The sequence below is a fragment of the Brienomyrus brachyistius genome, unplaced genomic scaffold (genome assembly GCF_023856365.1).
Source record: "Brienomyrus brachyistius isolate T26 unplaced genomic scaffold, BBRACH_0.4 scaffold37, whole genome shotgun sequence".
Lineage (NCBI taxonomy): Eukaryota > Metazoa > Chordata > Actinopteri > Osteoglossiformes > Mormyridae > Brienomyrus > Brienomyrus brachyistius.
Genome location: NW_026042312.1, coordinates 1,429,613 through 1,449,070, shown reverse-complemented (window position 1 = coordinate 1,449,070; position 19,458 = coordinate 1,429,613). Strand labels below are relative to the sequence as shown.

Here is a 19,458-nt window from a genome sequence, read left to right as displayed (position 1 = left end):
TGTTAACACACACCAGTCACAGGGATCACATCTACAACGGGCCCAGAATGCCGCTGGCGGAGTGTTAACACACACCAGTCACAGGGATCACATCTACAACGGCCCCAGAATGCCGCTGGCGGAGTGTTAACACGCACCAGTCACAGGGATCACATCTACAACGGGCCCAGAATGCCGCTGGCGGAGTGTTAACACGCACCAGTCACAGGGATCACATCTACAACGGGCCCAGAATGCCGCTGGCGGAGTGTTAACACACACCAGTCACAGGGATCACATGTACAACGGGTCCAGAACGCCGCTGGCGGAGTGTTAACACACACCAGTCACAGGGATCACATCTACAATGGGCCCAGAACGCCGCTGGCGGAGTGTTAACACACACCAGTCACAGGGATCACATCTACAACGGGCCCAGAATGCCGCTGGCGGAGTGTTAACACACACCAGTCACAGGGATCACATCTTCAACGGCCCAGAATGCCGCTTGGCGGAGTGTTAACACGCATCAGTCACAGGGATCACATCTACAACGGCCCCAGAATGCCGCTGACGGAGTGTTAACACACACCAGTCACAGGGATCACATCTACAACGGGCCCAGAATGCCTCTGGCGGAGTGTTAACACGCACCAGTGACAGGGATCACATCTACAACGGCCCCAGAATGCCGCAGGCGGAGTGTTAACACACACCAGTCACAGGGATCACATCTACAACGGGCCCAAAATGCCGCTGACGGAGTGTTAACACACACCAGTCACAGGGATCACATCTACAACGGGCCCAGAATGCCGCTGGCGGAGTGTTAACACGCACCAGTCACAGGGATCACATCTACAACGGGCCCAGAATGCCGCTGGCGGAGTGTTAACACGCACCAGTCACAGGGATCACATCTACAACGTCCCCAGAATGCCGCTGGCGGAGTGTTAACACACACCAGTCACAGGGATCACATCTACAACGGGCCCAGAATGCCGCTGGCGGAGTGTTAACACACACCAGTCACAGGGATCACATCTACAACGGCCCCAGAATGCCGCTGGCGGAGTGTTAACACGCACCAGTCACAGGGATCACATCTACAACGGGCCCAGAATGCCGCTGGCGGAGTGTTAACACGCACCAGTCACAGGGATCACATCTACAACGGGCCCAGAATGCCGCTGGCGGAGTGTTAACACACACCAGTCACAGGGATCACATGTACAACGGGTCCAGAACGCCGCTGGCGGAGTGTTAACACACACCAGTCACAGGGATCACATCTACAATGGGCCCAGAACGCCGCTGGCGGAGTGTTAACACACACCAGTCACAGGGATCACATCTACAACGGGCCCAGAATGCCGCTGGCGGAGTGTTAACACACACCAGTCACAGGGATCACATCTTCAACGGCCCAGAATGCCGCTTGGCGGAGTGTTAACACGCATCAGTCACAGGGATCACATCTACAACGGCCCCAGAATGCCGCTGACGGAGTGTTAACACACACCAGTCACAGGGATCACATCTACAACGGGCCCAGAATGCCTCTGGCGGAGTGTTAACACGCACCAGTGACAGGGATCACATCTACAACGGCCCCAGAATGCCGCAGGCGGAGTGTTAACACACACCAGTCACAGGGATCACATCTACAACGGGCCCAAAATGCCGCTGACGGAGTGTTAACACACACCAGTCACAGGGATCACATCTACAACGGGCCCAGAATGCCGCTGGCGGAGTGTTAACACGCACCAGTCACAGGGATCACATCTACAACGGCCCCAGAATGCCGCTGGCGGAGTGTTAACACACACCAGTCACAGGGATCACATCTACAACGGGCCCAGAATGCCGCGGGCGGAGTGTTAACACACACCAGTCACAGGGATCACATCTACAACGGCCCCAGAATGCCGCTGGCGGAGTGTTAACACGCACCAGTCACAGGGATCACATCTACAACGGGCCCAGAATGCCGCTGGCGGAGTGTTAACACGCACCAGTCACAGGGATCACATCTACAACGGGCCCAGAATGCCGCTGGCGGAGTGTTAACACACACCAGTCACAGGGATCACATGTACAACGGGTCCAGAACGCCGCTGGCGGAGTGTTAACACACAACAGTCACAGGGATCACATCTACAATGGGCCCAGAATGCCGCTGGCGGAGTGTTAACACACACCAGTCACAGGGATCACATCTACAACGGGCCCAGAATGCCGCTGGCGGAGTGTTAACACACACCAGTCACAGGGATCACATCTACAATGGGCCCAGAACGCCGCTGGCGGAGTGTTAACACACACCAGTCACAGGGATCACATCTACAACGGGCCCAGAATGCCGCTGGCGGAGTGTTAACACACACCAGTCACAGGGATCACATCTTCAACGGCCCAGAATGCCGCTTGGCGGAGTGTTAACACGCATCAGTCACAGGGATCACATCTACAACGGCCCCAGAATGCCGCTGACGGAGTGTTAACACACACCAGTCACAGGGATCACATCTACAACGGGCCCAGAATGCCTCTGGCGGAGTGTTAACACGCACCAGTGACAGGGATCACATCTACAACGGCCCCAGAATGCCGCAGGCGGAGTGTTAACACACACCAGTCACAGGGATCACATCTACAACGGGCCCAAAATGCCGCTGACGGAGTGTTAACACACACCAGTCACAGGGATCACATCTACAACGGGCCCAGAATGCCGCTGGCGGAGTGTTAACACGCACCAGTCACAGGGATCACATCTACAACGGCCCCAGAATGCCGCTGGCGGAGTGTTAACACACACCAGTCACAGGGATCACATCTACAACGGGCCCAGAATGCCGCGGGCGGAGTGTTAACACACACCAGTCACAGGGATCACATCTACAACGGCCCCAGAATGCCGCTGGCGGAGTGTTAACACGCACCAGTCACAGGGATCACATCTACAACGGGCCCAGAATGCCGCTGGCGGAGTGTTAACACGCACCAGTCACAGGGATCACATCTACAACGGGCCCAGAATGCCGCTGGCGGAGTGTTAACACACACCAGTCACAGGGATCACATGTACAACGGGTCCAGAACGCCGCTGGCGGAGTGTTAACACACAACAGTCACAGGGATCACATCTACAATGGGCCCAGAATGCCGCTGGCGGAGTGTTAACACACACCAGTCACAGGGATCACATCTACAACGGGCCCAGAATGCCGCTGGCGGAGTGTTAACACACACCAGTCACAGGGATCACATCTACAACGGCCCAGAATGCCGCTTGGCGGAGTGTTAACACGCATCAGTCACAGGGATCACATCTACAACGGCCCCAGAATGCCGCTGACGGAGTGTTAACACACACCAGTCACAGGGATCACATCTACAACGGGCCCAGAATGCCGCTGGCGGAGTGTTAACACGCACCAGTGACAGGGATCACATCTACAACGGCCCCAGAATGCCGCAGGCGGAGTGTTAACACACACCAGTCACAGGGATCACATCTACAACGGGCCCAGAATGCCGCTGACGGAGTGTTAACACACACCAGTCACAGGGATCACATCTACAACGGGCCCAGAATGCCGCTGGCGGAGTGTTAATACGCACCAGTCACAGAGATCACATCTACAACGGGCCCAGAATGCCGCTGGCGGAGTGTTAACACGCACCGGTCACAGAGATCACATCTACAACGGGCCCAGAATGCCGCTGGCAGAGTGTTAACACGCACCAGTCACAGAGATCACATCTACAACGGGCCCAGAATGCCGCTGGCGGAGTGTTAACACGCACCGGTCACAGAGATCACATCTACAACGGGCCCAGAATGCCGCTGGCGGAGTGTTAACACGCACCGGTCACAGAGATCACATCTACAACGGGCCCAGAATGCCGCTGGCAGAGTGTTAACACGCACCAGTCACAGAGATCACATCTACAACGGGCCCAGAATGCCGCTGGCGGAGTGTTAACACGCACCAGTCACAGAGATCACATCTACAACGGGCCCAGAATGCCGCTGGCGGAGTGTTAACACGCACCAGTCACAGAGATCACATCTACAACGGGCCCAGAATGCCGCTGGCAGAGTGTTAACACGCACCAGTCACAGGGATCAAGTCTACAACGGCCCCAGAATGCCGCTGGCGGAGTGTTAACGCGCACCAGTCACAGGGATCACATCTACAACGGGCCCAGAATGCCGCTGGCAGAGTGTTAACACGCACCAGGCACAGGGATCACATCTACAACAGCCCCGGAATGCTGCAGGTGGAGTGTTAACACGCACCAGTCACAGAGATCACATCTACAACGGGCCCAGAATGCCGCTGGCGGAGTGTTAACACACACCAGTCACAGGGATCACATCTACAACGGGCCCAGAATGCCGCTGGCGGAGTGTTAACACACACCAGTCACAGGGATCACATCTACAACGGGCCCAGAATGCCGCTGGCGGAGTGTTAACACGCACCAGTCACAGGGATCACATCTACAACGGGCCCAGAATGCCGCTGGCGGAGTGTTAACACGCACCAGTCACAGGGATCACATCTACAACGGGCCCAGAATGCCGCAGGCGGAGTGTTAACACACACCAGTCACAGGGATCACATCTACAACGGGCCCAGAATGCCGCTGACGGAGTGTTAACACACACCAGTCACAGGGATCACATCTACAACGGGCCCAGAATGCCGCTGGCGGAGTGTTAATACGCACCAGTCACAGAGATCACATCTACAACGGGCCCAGAATGCCGCTGGCGGAGTGTTAACACGCACCGGTCACAGAGATCACATCTACAACGGGCCCAGAATGCCGCTGGCAGAGTGTTAACACGCACCAGTCACAGAGATCACATCTACAACGGGCCCAGAATGCCGCTGGCGGAGTGTTAACACGCACCGGTCACAGAGATCACATCTACAACGGGCCCAGAATGCCGCTGGCAGAGTGTTAACACGCACCAGTCACAGAGATCACATCTACAACGGGCCCAGAATGCCGCTGGCGGAGTGTTAACACGCACCAGTCACAGAGATCACATCTACAACGGGCCCAGAATGCCGCTGGCGGAGTGTTAACACGCACCAGTCACAGAGATCACATCTACAACGGGCCCAGAATGCCGCTGGCAGAGTGTTAACACGCACCAGTCACAGGAATCAAGTCTACAACGGTCCCAGAATGCCGCTGGCGGAGTGTTAACGCGCACCAGTCACAGGGATCACATCTACAACGGGCCCAGAATGCCGCTGGCAGAGTGTTAACACGCACCAGGCACAGGGATCACATCTACAACAGCCCCGGAATGCTGCAGGTGGAGTGTTAACACGCACCAGTCACAGAGATCACATCTACAACGGGCCCAGAATGCCGCTGGCGGAGTGTTAACACACACCAGTCACAGGGATCACATCTACAACGGGCCCAGAATGCCGCTGGCGGAGTGTTAACACGCACCAGTCACAGGGATCACATCTACAACGGGCCCAGAATGCCGCTGGCGGAGTGTTAACACGCACCAGTCACAGGGATCACATCTACAACGGGCCCAGAATGCCGCTGGCGGAGTGTTAACACGCACCAGTCACAGGGATCACATCTACAACGGGCCCAGAATGCCGCTGGCGGAGTGTTAACACACACCAGTCACAGGGATCACATCTACAACGGGCCCAGAATGCCGCTGGCGGAGTGTTAACACACACCAGTCACAGGGATCACATCTACAACGGGCCCAGAATGCCGCTGGCGGAGTGTTAACACACACCAGTCACAGGGATCACATCTACAACGGCCCAGAATGCCGCTTGGCGGAGTGTTAACACGCATCAGTCACAGGGATCACATCTACAACGGCCCCAGAATGCCGCTGACGGAGTGTTAACACACACCAGTCACAGGGATCACATCTACAACGGGCCCAGAATGCCGCTGGCGGAGTGTTAACATGCACCAGTGACAGGGATCACATCTACAACGGCCCCAGAATGCCGCTGGCGGAGTGTTAACACGCACCAGTGACAGGGATCACATCTACAACGGCCCCAGAATGCCGCTGGCGGAGTGTTAACACGCACCAGTCACAGGGATCACATCTACAACGGGCCCAGAATGCCGCTGGCGGAGTGTTAACACACACCAGTCACAGGGATCACATCTACAACGGGCCCAGAATGCCGCTGGCGGAGTGTTAACACACACCAGTCACAGGGATCACATCTACAACGGCCCAGAATGCCGCTTGGCGGAGTGTTAACACGCATCAGTCACAGGGATCACATCTACAACGGCCCCAGAATGCCGCTGACGGAGTGTTAACACACACCAGTCACAGGGATCACATCTACAACGGGCCCAGAATGCCGCTGGCGGAGTGTTAACACGCACCAGTGACAGGGATCACATCTACAACGGCCCCAGAATGCCGCAGGCGGAGTGTTAACACACACCAGTCACAGGGATCACATCTACAACGGGCCCAGAATGCCGCTGACGGAGTGTTAACACACACCAGTCACAGGGATCACATCTACAACGGGCCCAGAATGCCGCTGGCGGAGTGTTAACACGCACCAGTCACAGGGATCACATCTACAACGGCCCCAGAATGCCGCTGACGGAGTGTTAACACACACCAGTCACAGGGATCACATCTACAACGGGCCCAGAATGCCGCTGGCGGAGTGTTAACACACACCAGTCACAGGGATCACATCTACAACGGGCCCAGAATGCCGCTGGCGGAGTGTTAACACACACCAGTCACAGGGATCACATCTACAACGGGCCCAGAATGCCGCTGGCGGAGTGTTAACACACACCAGTCACAGGGATCACATCTACAACGGCCCCAGAATGCCGCTGGCGGAGTGTTAACACGCACCAGTCACAGAGATCACATCTACAACGGCCCCAGAATGCCGCTGGCGGAGTGTTAACACGCACCAGTCACGGGGATCACATCTACAACGAGCCCAGAATGCCGCTGGCGGAGTGTTAACACGCACCAGGCACAGGGATCACATCTACAACGGCCCCAGAATGCCGCTGGCGAAGTGTTAACACGCATTAGTCACAGGGATCACATCTACAACGGGCCCGGATTGCCGCTGGCGGAGTGTTAACACGCACCGGTCACAGGGATCACATCTACAACGGACCCAGAATGCCGCTGGCGGAGTGTTAACACGCACCAGTCACAGGGATCACATCTGCAACGGACCCAGAATGCCGCTGGCGGAGTGTTAACACGCACCAGTCACAGGGATCACATCTACAACGGGCCCAGAATGCCGCTGGCGGAGTGTTAACACGCACCAGTCACAGGGATCACATCTACAACGGGCCCAGAATGCCGCTGGCGGAGTGTTAACACGCACCAGTCACAGAGATCACATCACACCTGCTCTCACATCCCTGCAATGGCTTCCTCTGTCTTCTAGGACTGATTTTAAAGTTCATTTGCTAATTTGTAAATATTTACGTGGTTTAGCTCTGTCCTGCCTCAGTAACATGACTGTAAGGTATGTCACAGGCAGATCAGTCAGATCATCCGGCAGTAATTTACTGATTATTCCTAAAACACGGTTGGGGAGGTAGGGGGCCGCTTTTAGTCACTATGGGCCCAAACTCTGGAATTCTCTCCCAGAAAACCTGAGAGCTACTGAATGTCTCAGTACTTTCAAAACTAGGCTGAAAAGGCATCTTTTCACCACCGCATATAATAATCTATGATAATCAGTTTTATTATTTTATGCTTTTATTAATATCAGTAATTGTGGGGCGGCGGTCGCTTCCCCCAGAAGACATAGGGGATAGAGGCCCCTTTGAGGGAGGGGCCCCTAAAGAGGACATGGGTGGTTAAAGTCCTTTATGATGGTATTTTTTTATTTTTAATTTTATTTTACTAAAACATTTTTACTCTATTTTTATTTCTTTTTCGCTTATTGTTATTTATTCTGAGCTTATTTGAATTTCTTTCTTTTTCTTTTTAAATGTTTGCAAAACACTTTATAAACGCTGTGGTTAAAACACGCTATATAAATAATGATGGATTGATTGATTCAGACACATAGATGAGAGAGAGAGAGAGACTTTTTTTTTACTTTTAACCACCTTTATTAAACAGTTAGCAGCCAATCCTAATCACAGCCCGAAGAGTAACTCAGCGTGAATCACCAGGCAAAAACCAAAACTCCATCAGCAGAAATAATCACAGGTCCCTTGTTGAAAACCCATTATTTCCGAAAAACAGCCAAATTGTCCGTCACCTGATGAAACAGAAAGTCCACATGAACACGTGACTCCACCAGGGTCTTAAACAAGTCCAACACGTCAATGTCCTGACCCTCCTGACACAGACGTATAGACTTCAAAGTGGACAACATTTATCCATTCGAGGTTTGGAACATTTACAACCAAAAATAAAAACAGCATCAGTGAGTATGATCCCCAGACCAGTGACCCAGCAGCCCACTCAGTGGTGCCAGTCTGACACAATGACAGAAGGTATGGAAACCAGTGTCACGCTCACTGCAGTACAAACACTGAGACACAGCATCAGTGAGTATGATCCCCAGACCAGTGACCCAGCAGCCCACTCAGTGGTGCCAGTCTGACACAGTGACAGAAGGTATGGAAACCAGTGTCACGCTCACTGCAGTACAAACACTGAGACACAGCATCAGTGAGTATGATCCCCAGACCAGTGACCCAGCAGCCCACTCAGTGGTGCCAGTCTGACACAGTGACAGAAGGTATGGAAAACAGTGTAACGCTCACTGCAGTACAAGCACTGAGACACAACAGCAGCATTAAACCGAGACACAAAACTGTTGGTGGGCAGTATGCAGTGCAGGATTCACCACTGGAGGTCCCCTGAACGTTTGGGAAGCGGTCTCTTATAAAGGAGCCTCCATGACGGCAAAAACTCCCCTGGAGCAGCAAATGGGCCTCCACTTCGTATCTGGCCTCCCTTTCAGGTCATGAAAGAAAAAAGACTTAACGGTAACATGGTACAGGAGTTTCCTCCCTGCCAGGGAGAACCGGATATTCAGCAAGTACCGGAAGGAAAGTATGTGACCAGTGTCACTGTGATCAACAGCTACCAAGGGGGTAACACACAGTTCTGGGAAGGAAGGGCAGGTCGCACCTCGACCCGGAACCCACTGTAAATATTCCTGAAAGGTTGGGGGAAAAGAACCTTCAAGTGCATGTAAAAGGTTCCCAAGCAGCCCCTCAGACCGGAACCCTACTTGGGTAGCAAGTGAGTCAGGTGACAAAAAGTGCCCAGACTCAGCATGTAAAATATGTTTTACCCTTGTGACCCCCAACTCCACAAGTATCTTATCGACTGAATTTGTAAGTGTCAGCCGCGAGGAAACAAAGGAATCATTAAACAATGGTTCCTCGAGGCCATAGTGGTCGTTCTCCATCGGTGCCACCCGGAACAAGCGCCAAGCATTCAGCACCGCAGCATAAAAACCACTCACTCCAATAAGCTGAAGTGCATCTACAGGAAGTAAAAACATTTGTTTATCATATGCAAGGCCTCCGCAGCTGCGGAGCAGGGCGAGGGCCACATGCATCCACGGCAGGTGTTCGGTGCTGTAAAGCAGTGTCTGTGCACACTGGAGCCTCATCCCCCTGACCTCGCTCAGCAGATGAACCAGGCCCTGCCCTCCCTCAGACACTGGCAAATGAAGAATCCCCGAAGGGAGCCAGTGGTGCCCATTCCAGAAGAAATCAGTAAACCCCTTCTGGACCTGATGCAGCAGGTCCATCGGAGGGTCCGGCACCATGAGTCGGTGCCACATCATGGAGGCAGCCAAACTGTTAATCACCAGCACTCTCCCTCGATATGAGAGCTGGGGCGAAATCCACCTCCAACGCTGAAGTCGTCCAGTAATCCTGTCAACCAATCCGCTCCAATTCTTTTCCATGAAGCGCTCAGTTCCCAGGTAAAGACCCAGTATTCTGATGCCATCCTTGCCCCATACACACTGCTGTGGCAGCTGAGGAGGGCCCCACCCGGACCACTGGCCCAGCAGGTACGTGGCGCTTTTGCTCCAGTTGACGTGAGCGGAAGAGGCACGCTGGAAATCGCCAAGAAGTGCTGTAGGCACCTCCATATCCGTGTTGGACCTGATAAAAACAGTGACGTCATCTGCATAAGCAGTAAGTGTAACAGTCACTCCTCCCCCAAGGCTGATGCCAGGTACCGGTGCTCCCTGGAGACGCCTTCGAAAAGCCTGAAGCAGCGGCTCCACCGCCAGTGAGTACAGCAGCCCAGACAACCCACAGCCCTGCCGTATCCCTCTGGTGACAGGAAAAGGCCTGGTGAGAGAGCCATTAATGTTCAGGAGGCTCCACACATTGGTGTACAAGAGTCTAATGTAAGAAACAATCTTTGGACCAAAACCAAAAGCTTGAAGGGTCTTAAACAGAAAGGTGTGGTCCACTCTGTCAAATGCCTTTTCCTGATCTAAAGAGACCAGACCTACGTCCAAACCTCGTTCTGACACAAAGGACAAAAAAATCTCTCGCTAAAAAAAGGTTATCAAAAATTGAACGCTCTGGTACACAGTAAAACTGATCCCAGTGCATGTACTGGATCGTTGAAACACATGTTTTCAGCCGGTTAGTCAGAGCTTTGGACAAGATCTTATAATCCACACCGAGAAGCGAGACCGGCCGCCAGTTCTTCAGAAGTCCCAGATCCCCCTTCTTGGGCAGCAGCGTTAGAACAGCCCTCCGGCAGCTGGATGGAAGAAGGCCCATATCAACACTTTCTTGAAAAACACAGAACAAGTCTTCACCAATCAGGGGCCAGAAACATTCATAAAATTCCGCGGTCAGTCCGTCCAGACCTGGCGCTTTCCTGACTGACTGCTCATGGACAGCAGCAGTAAGTTCTGTCAGAGGCAAAGGCTCCTCCAGCTCATGTCTGTCTGTGACTGAAAGACTTGGTAAGTCCCAAAGAAAGTGATCAGCCACTGTCTGATCACAGGCCTCAGCACAGAACAGGGTCTCATAAAAGGCTATTGAGTGTCGTAAAATCTTGTGCTTGTCAAACATACTACGCCCATCGGGGAGGATGAAGTGCCGAAAGGTATTTCTCTCTTCCCTGTGCTTCTCAAATCCAAAGAAATACGCGGTGGGGGCGTCCATATCAGTCTCCTTCGTATAGCAGCCCGGGCCAACGCCCCAGCCCCTCTCTCCACCAGAAGGTCTTTCAACAGGAGTCGGTTCCTCTGCAGGGCCTCAGCATCTCCCACCCTGCCAGGCTCTGCTCCTGTGCACAGCCGCAAGATCTCATCCTCCAGTCTAAACCGGTTCTGTAGTTCAGTCTGGAAATATGCAGCATAGTTCTAGCAGAAGAGCTTAATTTGCACTTTTCTGACATCCCACCATTGACTGAGAGACTTGAATTGTGATTTTTTCTCCCTCCACACCTCCCAGAAGGAGAAAGATCGTACAAAGTTGTGGTCCTGAACTAATTTATTACTAAAACGCCAGTAACAATGTTGGGAGGAGAAATCAGTGCAAGAGAAAGTGACAGAAACAAAATGATGATTGGAAAGAGGGAAGGGAGCGATGCCACAGCTTAAAAACCTGTGTTCATTCAGGAAACTGAAACAACATTAGCGGCTCCAACTACTTCACTGACCGCGAGTCCTCCACCGAGACGGCGGGGTCGGGGACACACTTAAAGCCGTGCCTGAGACTCAGACATGAAAAACTGAGTTGGGAAGCTCAAAATCCCCACCAGAAAGCTGCACTTGAATGACTGACATTCTGGCTGCTGACTCAGAGATAGAAGTTGGTGATGTGACAATACTGAACTTACAAGAATGGCGAACGCATGGTTACTGCAATGGACAATGCTTGTGAAATTCTGTACAATGTTTCTTTTTAACTGCTTCAGAATCTTTGGCTAGAGAGCTGAACTGAAAGCAAATCATGAATCCTTTGTTATCTTGCTTTGTATGTAGCCTAAGCGCGTTTCCCCAGCAAAGACGATAATCGCCGGTTAGTCACTGTCAGATATCAACCCCGGGATACTTGTCTGATTACGCTCATTACCGATAATATCGTCATATCACCCAGACGTAATTGGTGATTTAACATGTTCCCAGGTATAACAATACAGGGAGAAAAAGGATTTTACTCATGGGATCAGGAATCCAAGTGCCAGTTGCTGCTGCATTAGCTGATGGGAATGTTCACATCTCCTACTTTCAGTGATACATGTCGAGTGTAGGGACACCTGGCAGAAAGATGGCTAAGGACTGCACTGGAAGCACTGGTCTGACTGTTATGGGAGGTTCACGTCCATCTTGCTGTTGATGTGTTCCTATATATTCTCTATATGTACTTAATGTTTTTACCTCTAGTTCTGAGCAAAGATGCACTGACTCACAATTAGTGATCATATGACTGCAGCAGATTGTCAGGACACACAGAACACTCTGCAGACTATAATTCATTTTGAAGTGTAAGCTGTGCTGCTAATTATACTGAAAACAAATGCTTATTGTAATGCTTTGTATTTTACTAATGTGTAGGATGTGTATATGTCTGTGTCTTAAAGTGTTTTCTGTTTCAGGCTGAACAGCTGTGATCTCATAGATAAACACTGTGAAATGCTGTCTTCAGCTCTAAGATCAAACTCTTCCCCCCTGAGAGAGCTGGACCTGAGTGACAATAACCTGAAGGATTCAGGAGTGAAGCTGCTCTCTACTGCACTGGGGGATTTACACTGTAAACTGGAGATATTGAGGTCAGTATTACTGGGTATTCTACACTCTAAACTGGAGATACTGAGGCCAGTATTACTGGGTATTCCACACTGTAAACTGGGGGTAATGAGGTCAGTATTACTGGGTATTCTACACTGTAAACTGGGGGGTACTGAGGTCTTTATTATTGGGTATTCCACACTGTTAACTGGGGGGTACTGTTCGGTCAGTATTACTGGATATTCCACACTGTACACTGGGGGTACTGAGGTCAGTATTACTGCGTATTTCATACTATACGGAGGAGATACTGAGGTCTGTATTTATTTAATAATTGTAATGGTCAGGTGATATTATTTACTGGGGAGTTTCTGTCTCTCTCTCTGCAGGCTGTCAGGCTGTAGAGTCACAGAAGAAGGCTGTTCTTCCCTGGCTTCAGCTCTGAGGTCAAACCCCTCACACCTGAGAGAGCTGGACCTGAGCTACAATCACCCAGGAGACTCAGGAGTGAAGCTGCTCTCTGCTGTACTGGAGGATCCCAGCTGTAAACTGGAGAAGCTGCAGTGAGTACAGAATATGCATTTTACACAAAAGTAACGGGACACCAAGAAAACCCACAATGCCTTTCAGCAGTTACATAATAAACAAACACAAACAGCTTCTGTTTTCTTCTCCTACTTCCTTATATCCCACAATCTTATCAGCCCTCGGTCCATGTTAGAAATAATTAAGCAGTGAAGCAGGAAACATCCATTCAACCATATTGTGATGTCCGCTGAGCGGAGGAGCAGGCAGACAGGGCAGTGGAGCCGTAAAGACAAGCAAATGGGATTTATTAAGGGCAGACGAGGAAACACGGCTCACAACATCAATGACAGATCTAGGGAAACAGACCTGAACATGGACTGAAATACACAAGACAAGCCGAAATAACAGGAAACAGCTGGTCAGAATCGGGGCAGCAGACGTGGTTAATGAGGGGGCGTGGCACACGAGGATCGCACGAGCTGGGCGTGACACATATAATCCATGCAAAACATTTCTGTTGGTTAGCAAAGTTAACAGCACTGTTACAGATAAACATGTTGACCTTAACGTGTTATGGACAAAAAATAATGGACACCAAACAAAATCGGGATGATTGTTAAAATGATTTTTAGTTTAATTTAATTGTTTTATGAAAATCCATTATGTCATGGTCCCTATTCTCCTCATTTGAATACAGTGCTGCAGTGTAAAAAGTGGATTTAAAAGCGTTTACTTATTTTAAGGGTGGGTCGGTGTGAACTCACAGAGAAATGCTGTGAGGCACTGGCTTCAGCTCTCAGATCAAACTCCTCACCCCTGAGAGAGCTGGACCTGAGTAACAATGACCTGCAGGACTCAGGAGTGAAGCTGCTCTCTGCTGGACTGGGGGACTTACACTGTAAACTGGAGATACTGAGGTCAGTATTTCTGGGTATTCCACACTGTAAACTGGGGGTAATGAGGTCAGTATAACTGGGTATTTCACACTGTACACTGGAGATACTGAGGTCAGTCTTACTGGGTATTCCACACTGTAAACTGTAGGTAGTGAGGTGAGTATTACTGGGTATTCCACACTGTAAACTGTGGGTAGTGAGGTGAGCATTACTGGGTATTCCACACTGTACGCTGGAGATACTAAAGTAGAAAATAACTAATGATTTCAAAATAAAGCAGGAGTATCTAAGTCTAGAGGTTTATTGAAAAAATAACATTAGACTCGCTACAGTAAGTGGAATGTCGAAAGTAAAGATTACACTGGAGGCTAAGGATGACATTAAAAGTTTCTTCCAATATTGTAACTCCAAAAGAGCTCTAAAAGCTGAACTCACTCATCTGCAGGATAGTAAGGGCCTTATAATTGAAAATGAAAATTGATATAGTAAATAGGGGCGGCATGGTGGTGCAGTGGTTAGCACTGTCGCCTCACACCTCTGGGACCCGGGTTCGAGTCTCCGCCTGGGTCACATGTGTGCAGAGTTTGCATGTTCTCCCCATGTCGTCGTGGGGTTTCCTCCGGGTACTCCGGTTTCCCCCCACGGTCCAAAAACATGCTGAGGCTAATTGGAGTTGCTAAATTGCCCATAGGTGTGTGAGTGAAAGGTGTGTGAGTGTGCCCTGCGATGGGCTGGCCCCCCATCCTGGGTTGTTCCCTGCCTCGTGCCCATTGCTTCCGGGATAGGCTCCGGACCCCCCGCGACCCAATAGGATAAGCGGTTTGGAAAATGGATGGATGGACATAGTAAATGAGTCTAATGATTATTTCACACGGGTGTTCACAGTAGAGGACATGATTAACTTACCACCATTTAGTACAAATACAGTACAAAATATAAACAATATACAGTCCCTCCACAATTATTGGCCCCCTTGTAAAGATTTGTAAAAAGGGTTAGAAAAAAATCCACCTTTTGGCGAAGCAGCTTCATCTCACACTGAAAAATGAGAAAAATCCAACCTTTCATTGAAATAAATTTATTCAAAGAAAAACAAATCCTTCATTAAGAAATGATTATTTTTAACGAAAACACATGTGCTACGATTATTGGCAGCCCTGCTTTTAATACTCTGTACAGCCTCCCTTTGCCAGTATAACAGCACTGAGTCTCCTATAACATTTTATAAGGTTGGAGAATACAGAGCAGGGCATCTGAGACCATTCCTCTTTACAGAATCTCTCCAGATCACCCAGGGTCCTCGGCCCTCTCTTGTGCACTCTCCTCTTCAGCTCAGCCCACAGGTTTTCAGTGGGGTTCAGGTCAGGGGACTGAGGTGGCAGAAGCTTGATTCTGCGGTCAGCTGACCATTTTTATGTTTATTTGGACATGTGCTTAGGATCACCGTCCTGCTGGAAGATCCAATGAAGGCCCAGTTTTTGTTTCCTGGCAGCGGCAGCCAAATTTTGATATAAAATGTCCTGGTATTTCATGGACCCCATAGTGCCATGTACCCTAACGAGGTTTCCAGGGTTTTTGGAGGAAAAACAGCTCCACAACATCACAGAACCTCCATCATATCTTACAGTTGGGATAAGGTTCATTTCATTATAACCATCCTTCTTTTTACTCCAAACCCACCTTGAATGTTTATTGCCAAAACTTCCATTTTTGTTTCATCAGACCATTGAATTTGATTCCAGTTAAAGTTGTATAATGTTTTGCAAACTCCTGGCACTAACATTTTAAGTAACTGGCAGAAAAAGCTTCTTTCTGTCATAACTTTCAAAACGTCTGTTAGCATGAAGGGGGCGTCTGATGGTTTTTTGGAGACGTGGTAACCCGAAGATTTTACTTTGTCTGGTAATTGACTAACAGTCATCCTTGGGGACTTTTTGCCTCTCTTACGATCCTCCTCACTGTTTGTGGGGGCAAAATAAACTTGGGTCCTCTTTCAGGCAAGTTTCTAACAGTTCCAGTTGATGTCCACTTTTAAATTATTGCCCTAACAGTAGAAATGGGCATTTTAAGGCGAGTAGCTATTTTTTAATACCCATTCCCTGACTAATGAAGTCAGCACACTTCTCCCTCATTTGGTCTGTGTGTCTCTTATCTTTCCCATGTTGATGGATGACTAAGGGAATTTGGCCTCTGTGTCTCCTCATGTTTGTACCCCAGTTACTCAGGAAGTCATGGATTACAGCTTGAAGGTTCTTATTCACCCCAATCAACTCAAAGATGTATAATTTACATGGGAAATATGCTTCAGTTACATTGCGTTCACTATAATTTGCAGGGCTGCCAATAATCGTGGCTCATGTGTTTTTGTTAAAAATAATTATTTCTTGATGAAGGATTTGATTTTTCTTCAAATAAATTGATTTTAATTAAAGGTTGGATTTTTCTCATTTTTTCCGTGTGAGATGAAGCACCTTCACCAGAAGGTGGATTTTTTCTTACCCCTTGTACAAAGGGGTGCCAATAATTGCGGAGGGCATGTATGTATAACTGAGGCTGATGTGGTACAAAGCCTGGCTAAACTCAAAATAAATAAATCACAGGGCCCTGGTGGCATCTTACCTATAATTTATAAAGAGATGAGGGATATTATTAGCCAACCTTTAACTTTACTGTTTCTGAAATCCTTATTTGCACGTGGTACCTTATGATTCGAATTATACTAATATAACACCCATATTCAAAAAAGGGGATAGATGTAATCCAGCAAACTACAGGCCAATTACTTTAACTTGCATAATTTGAAAAGTAATAGTAGTTATAATACAAGTGAAAATGGTAGATTACCTGGATACAAATAACATTCTGAGGGGTAGCCAACATGGATTTAGGAGAAGTAGATCCCGTTCAACTAATCTACTTCAGTTCTTTGAGGAAGCTACAAGAGAAATTGATCACATAAAGTACTTAGATTTGCAGAAGGCCTTTGATGTTGTCCCCCTCAAACAACTCTTGCTTAAACTCAAAGCTGCAGGGATTTTAGGAACTGTAGCAGTTTGGATAGAAAACTGGTTAACAGACAGGAAGCAGCAGGTAGTTATTAGAGGCACAATGTCACAGTGGGCCTGCGTTCATAGTGGGGTACCGCAGGGTTCAATTTTAGGACCACTATTGTTCCTTTACATTAATAATATTGACACCAGTGCATACAGTAAACTAGTTCAATTTGCAGATGACACCAAGGTGGATGGTGTACTATAGCAGATATTGAACTAGCAGCACAGAAGCTACAATGGGATCTTGATTTAATTAGTGACTGGGCTGACACCTGGCAGATGAAATTTAACGTATGCAGGGAGCAGAAATATAAAATACAGATATTTTATGGGTCCCACTGAAATAAAGGTAGCTGAATATGAACTGAATAAATCCGAATAAAGACCTTGGTGTGTATGTTGATGCTTCCATGTCCCACTCTCACCAGTGTGGAGAAGCAATTAAAAAGGCCAGTAGGATGTTGGGTTACATCTCTAGGTGTGTGGAGTTTAAGTTAAATGACTGAACCTGCTCTCATCTGTGAAAAGCACAGGGCACCAGTAGCAGACCTGCAAATTCTGGTATTCTATGGCAAATGCCAATCGAGCTCCATGGTGCTGGGCAGTGAGCACAGGACCCACTAGAGGACGTTGGGCCCTCAAGCCACCCTCATGAAGTCTGTCTCTGACCAAACAATCAGAAACATTCACACCAGTGGCCTGCTGGAGGTCATTTTGTAGGGCTCCCGCAGTGTTCATCCTGTTTCTCCTTGCACAAAGGAGCAGATACCGGTCCTGCTGATGAGTTAAGGACCTTCTACGGCCCTGTCCAGCTCTCCTTGAATATCTGCCTGTCTCCTGGAATCTCCTCCAGGCTTGGACGGCTCAGAGAGCGATCAAAAAGCAGGCAACAGGCAGGATACGGGACGAATGGGGGTTTAATCAGGAGATCCGTGTTAGGGAACATAGGACGGCAACCGACATCAATGACAGACAAGGGGTTCAGGCACGCCAGAGACTTAAATACATCAGACAAAGCAAAAGATAACAAGACATGGCTGGGCACGATCAGGGAATCACACGTGGGTAATTAGGGGGCATGGCACACACAAGGAGCGGACGGGCCGGGCATCACACATGAGCATATATTTTATTCCTAACAGAACATAGATAGCATAACAAATGTCCAAACTGGGAAATTGTAGACCTTTATCCAGTAAATGAGCTCATTTAAAATTTGATGCCTGCTACATGTCCCAAAAAAGTTGGTACAGGGGTAACAAGTGGCTGAAAAAGCAAGAAAGTTTAAAAAGATTCAGCTGGGAGAACATCTAGTAACTAATTAAGTTAATTGATATCAGGTATGTATCCAGATTAGGATTAAAAGGGATGTCTTAGAGAGGCAGAGTCTCACAAAAGTAAAGATGGGCAAAGGCTCTCCAATCTGTGTAAGAGTGAATAAAAAGATTGTGGAATACTTTAAAAACAATGATCCTCAATGTCAAATTGCAAAGGATTTGCAAATCTCATCATCTACAGTGCATAACATCATCAAAAGATTGAGGGAAACTGGAGATATCTCTGTGCGTAAGGGACAAGGCCGAAGACCTGTATTGGATGCCCGTGGTCTTCAGGCCCTCAGACGACTCTGCATCACTCATCAGTATGATTGTGTGAATGACATTACTAAATGGGCCCAGGAATACTTCCAGAAAGCACAGTCGGTAAACACAATCCGCCGTGCCATCTGCAGATGCCAGCTAAAGCTCTATCATGCAAAAAGGAAGCCATATCTGAACATGGTCCAGAAGCGCCGTCGTGTCCTGTGGACCAAGACTCATTTGAAATGGACTGTTTCAAAGTGGGAAAGTGTTCTATGGTCAGACGAGTCCAAATGTGACATTCTTGTTGGTAATGAAGGGCGCCGTGTCCTCCGGGCTAAAGAGAAGGGAGACCTTCCAGCGTGTTATCAGCGTTCAGTTCAAAAGCCAGCATCTCTGATGGTATGGGGGTGCATAAGTGCATACGGTATGGGCAGCTTGCATGTTTTGGAGGGAACTATGAATGCTGAAAGGTATATAAAGGTTTTAGAGCAACATATGCTCCCCTCCAGAGGACGTCTGTTTCAGGGAAGGCCTTGTGTATTTCAGCAGGACAATGCAAAACCACATACTGCAGATATTACAACAGCATGGCTTCATGGGAGAAGAGTCCGGGTGCTGAATTGGTCTGCCTGCAGTCCAGATCTGT

General features: G+C 49.2%; 1 protein-coding gene across 10 annotated transcripts in view; it reads left to right on the top strand.

Annotated features, from left to right (window-relative positions):
• The window catches only part of LOC125722234 (NACHT, LRR and PYD domains-containing protein 12-like), a 174,930-nt gene that overhangs the window by 37,380 nt on the left and 118,092 nt on the right, over positions 1-19,458 (top strand). For 9 of the 10 annotated variants that reach the window (XM_048998398.1, XM_048998400.1, XM_048998396.1 and 6 more), the window contains 3 exons: positions 12,620-12,793; positions 13,142-13,315; positions 14,024-14,197. In XM_048998398.1, the coding sequence (XP_048854355.1) occupies positions 12,620-12,793; positions 13,142-13,315; positions 14,024-14,197 (522 nt within the window). The remainder of the gene's footprint in view (positions 1-12,619; positions 12,794-13,141; positions 13,316-14,023; positions 14,198-19,458) is intronic. The other variant, XM_048998408.1, reaches the window with a different exon arrangement.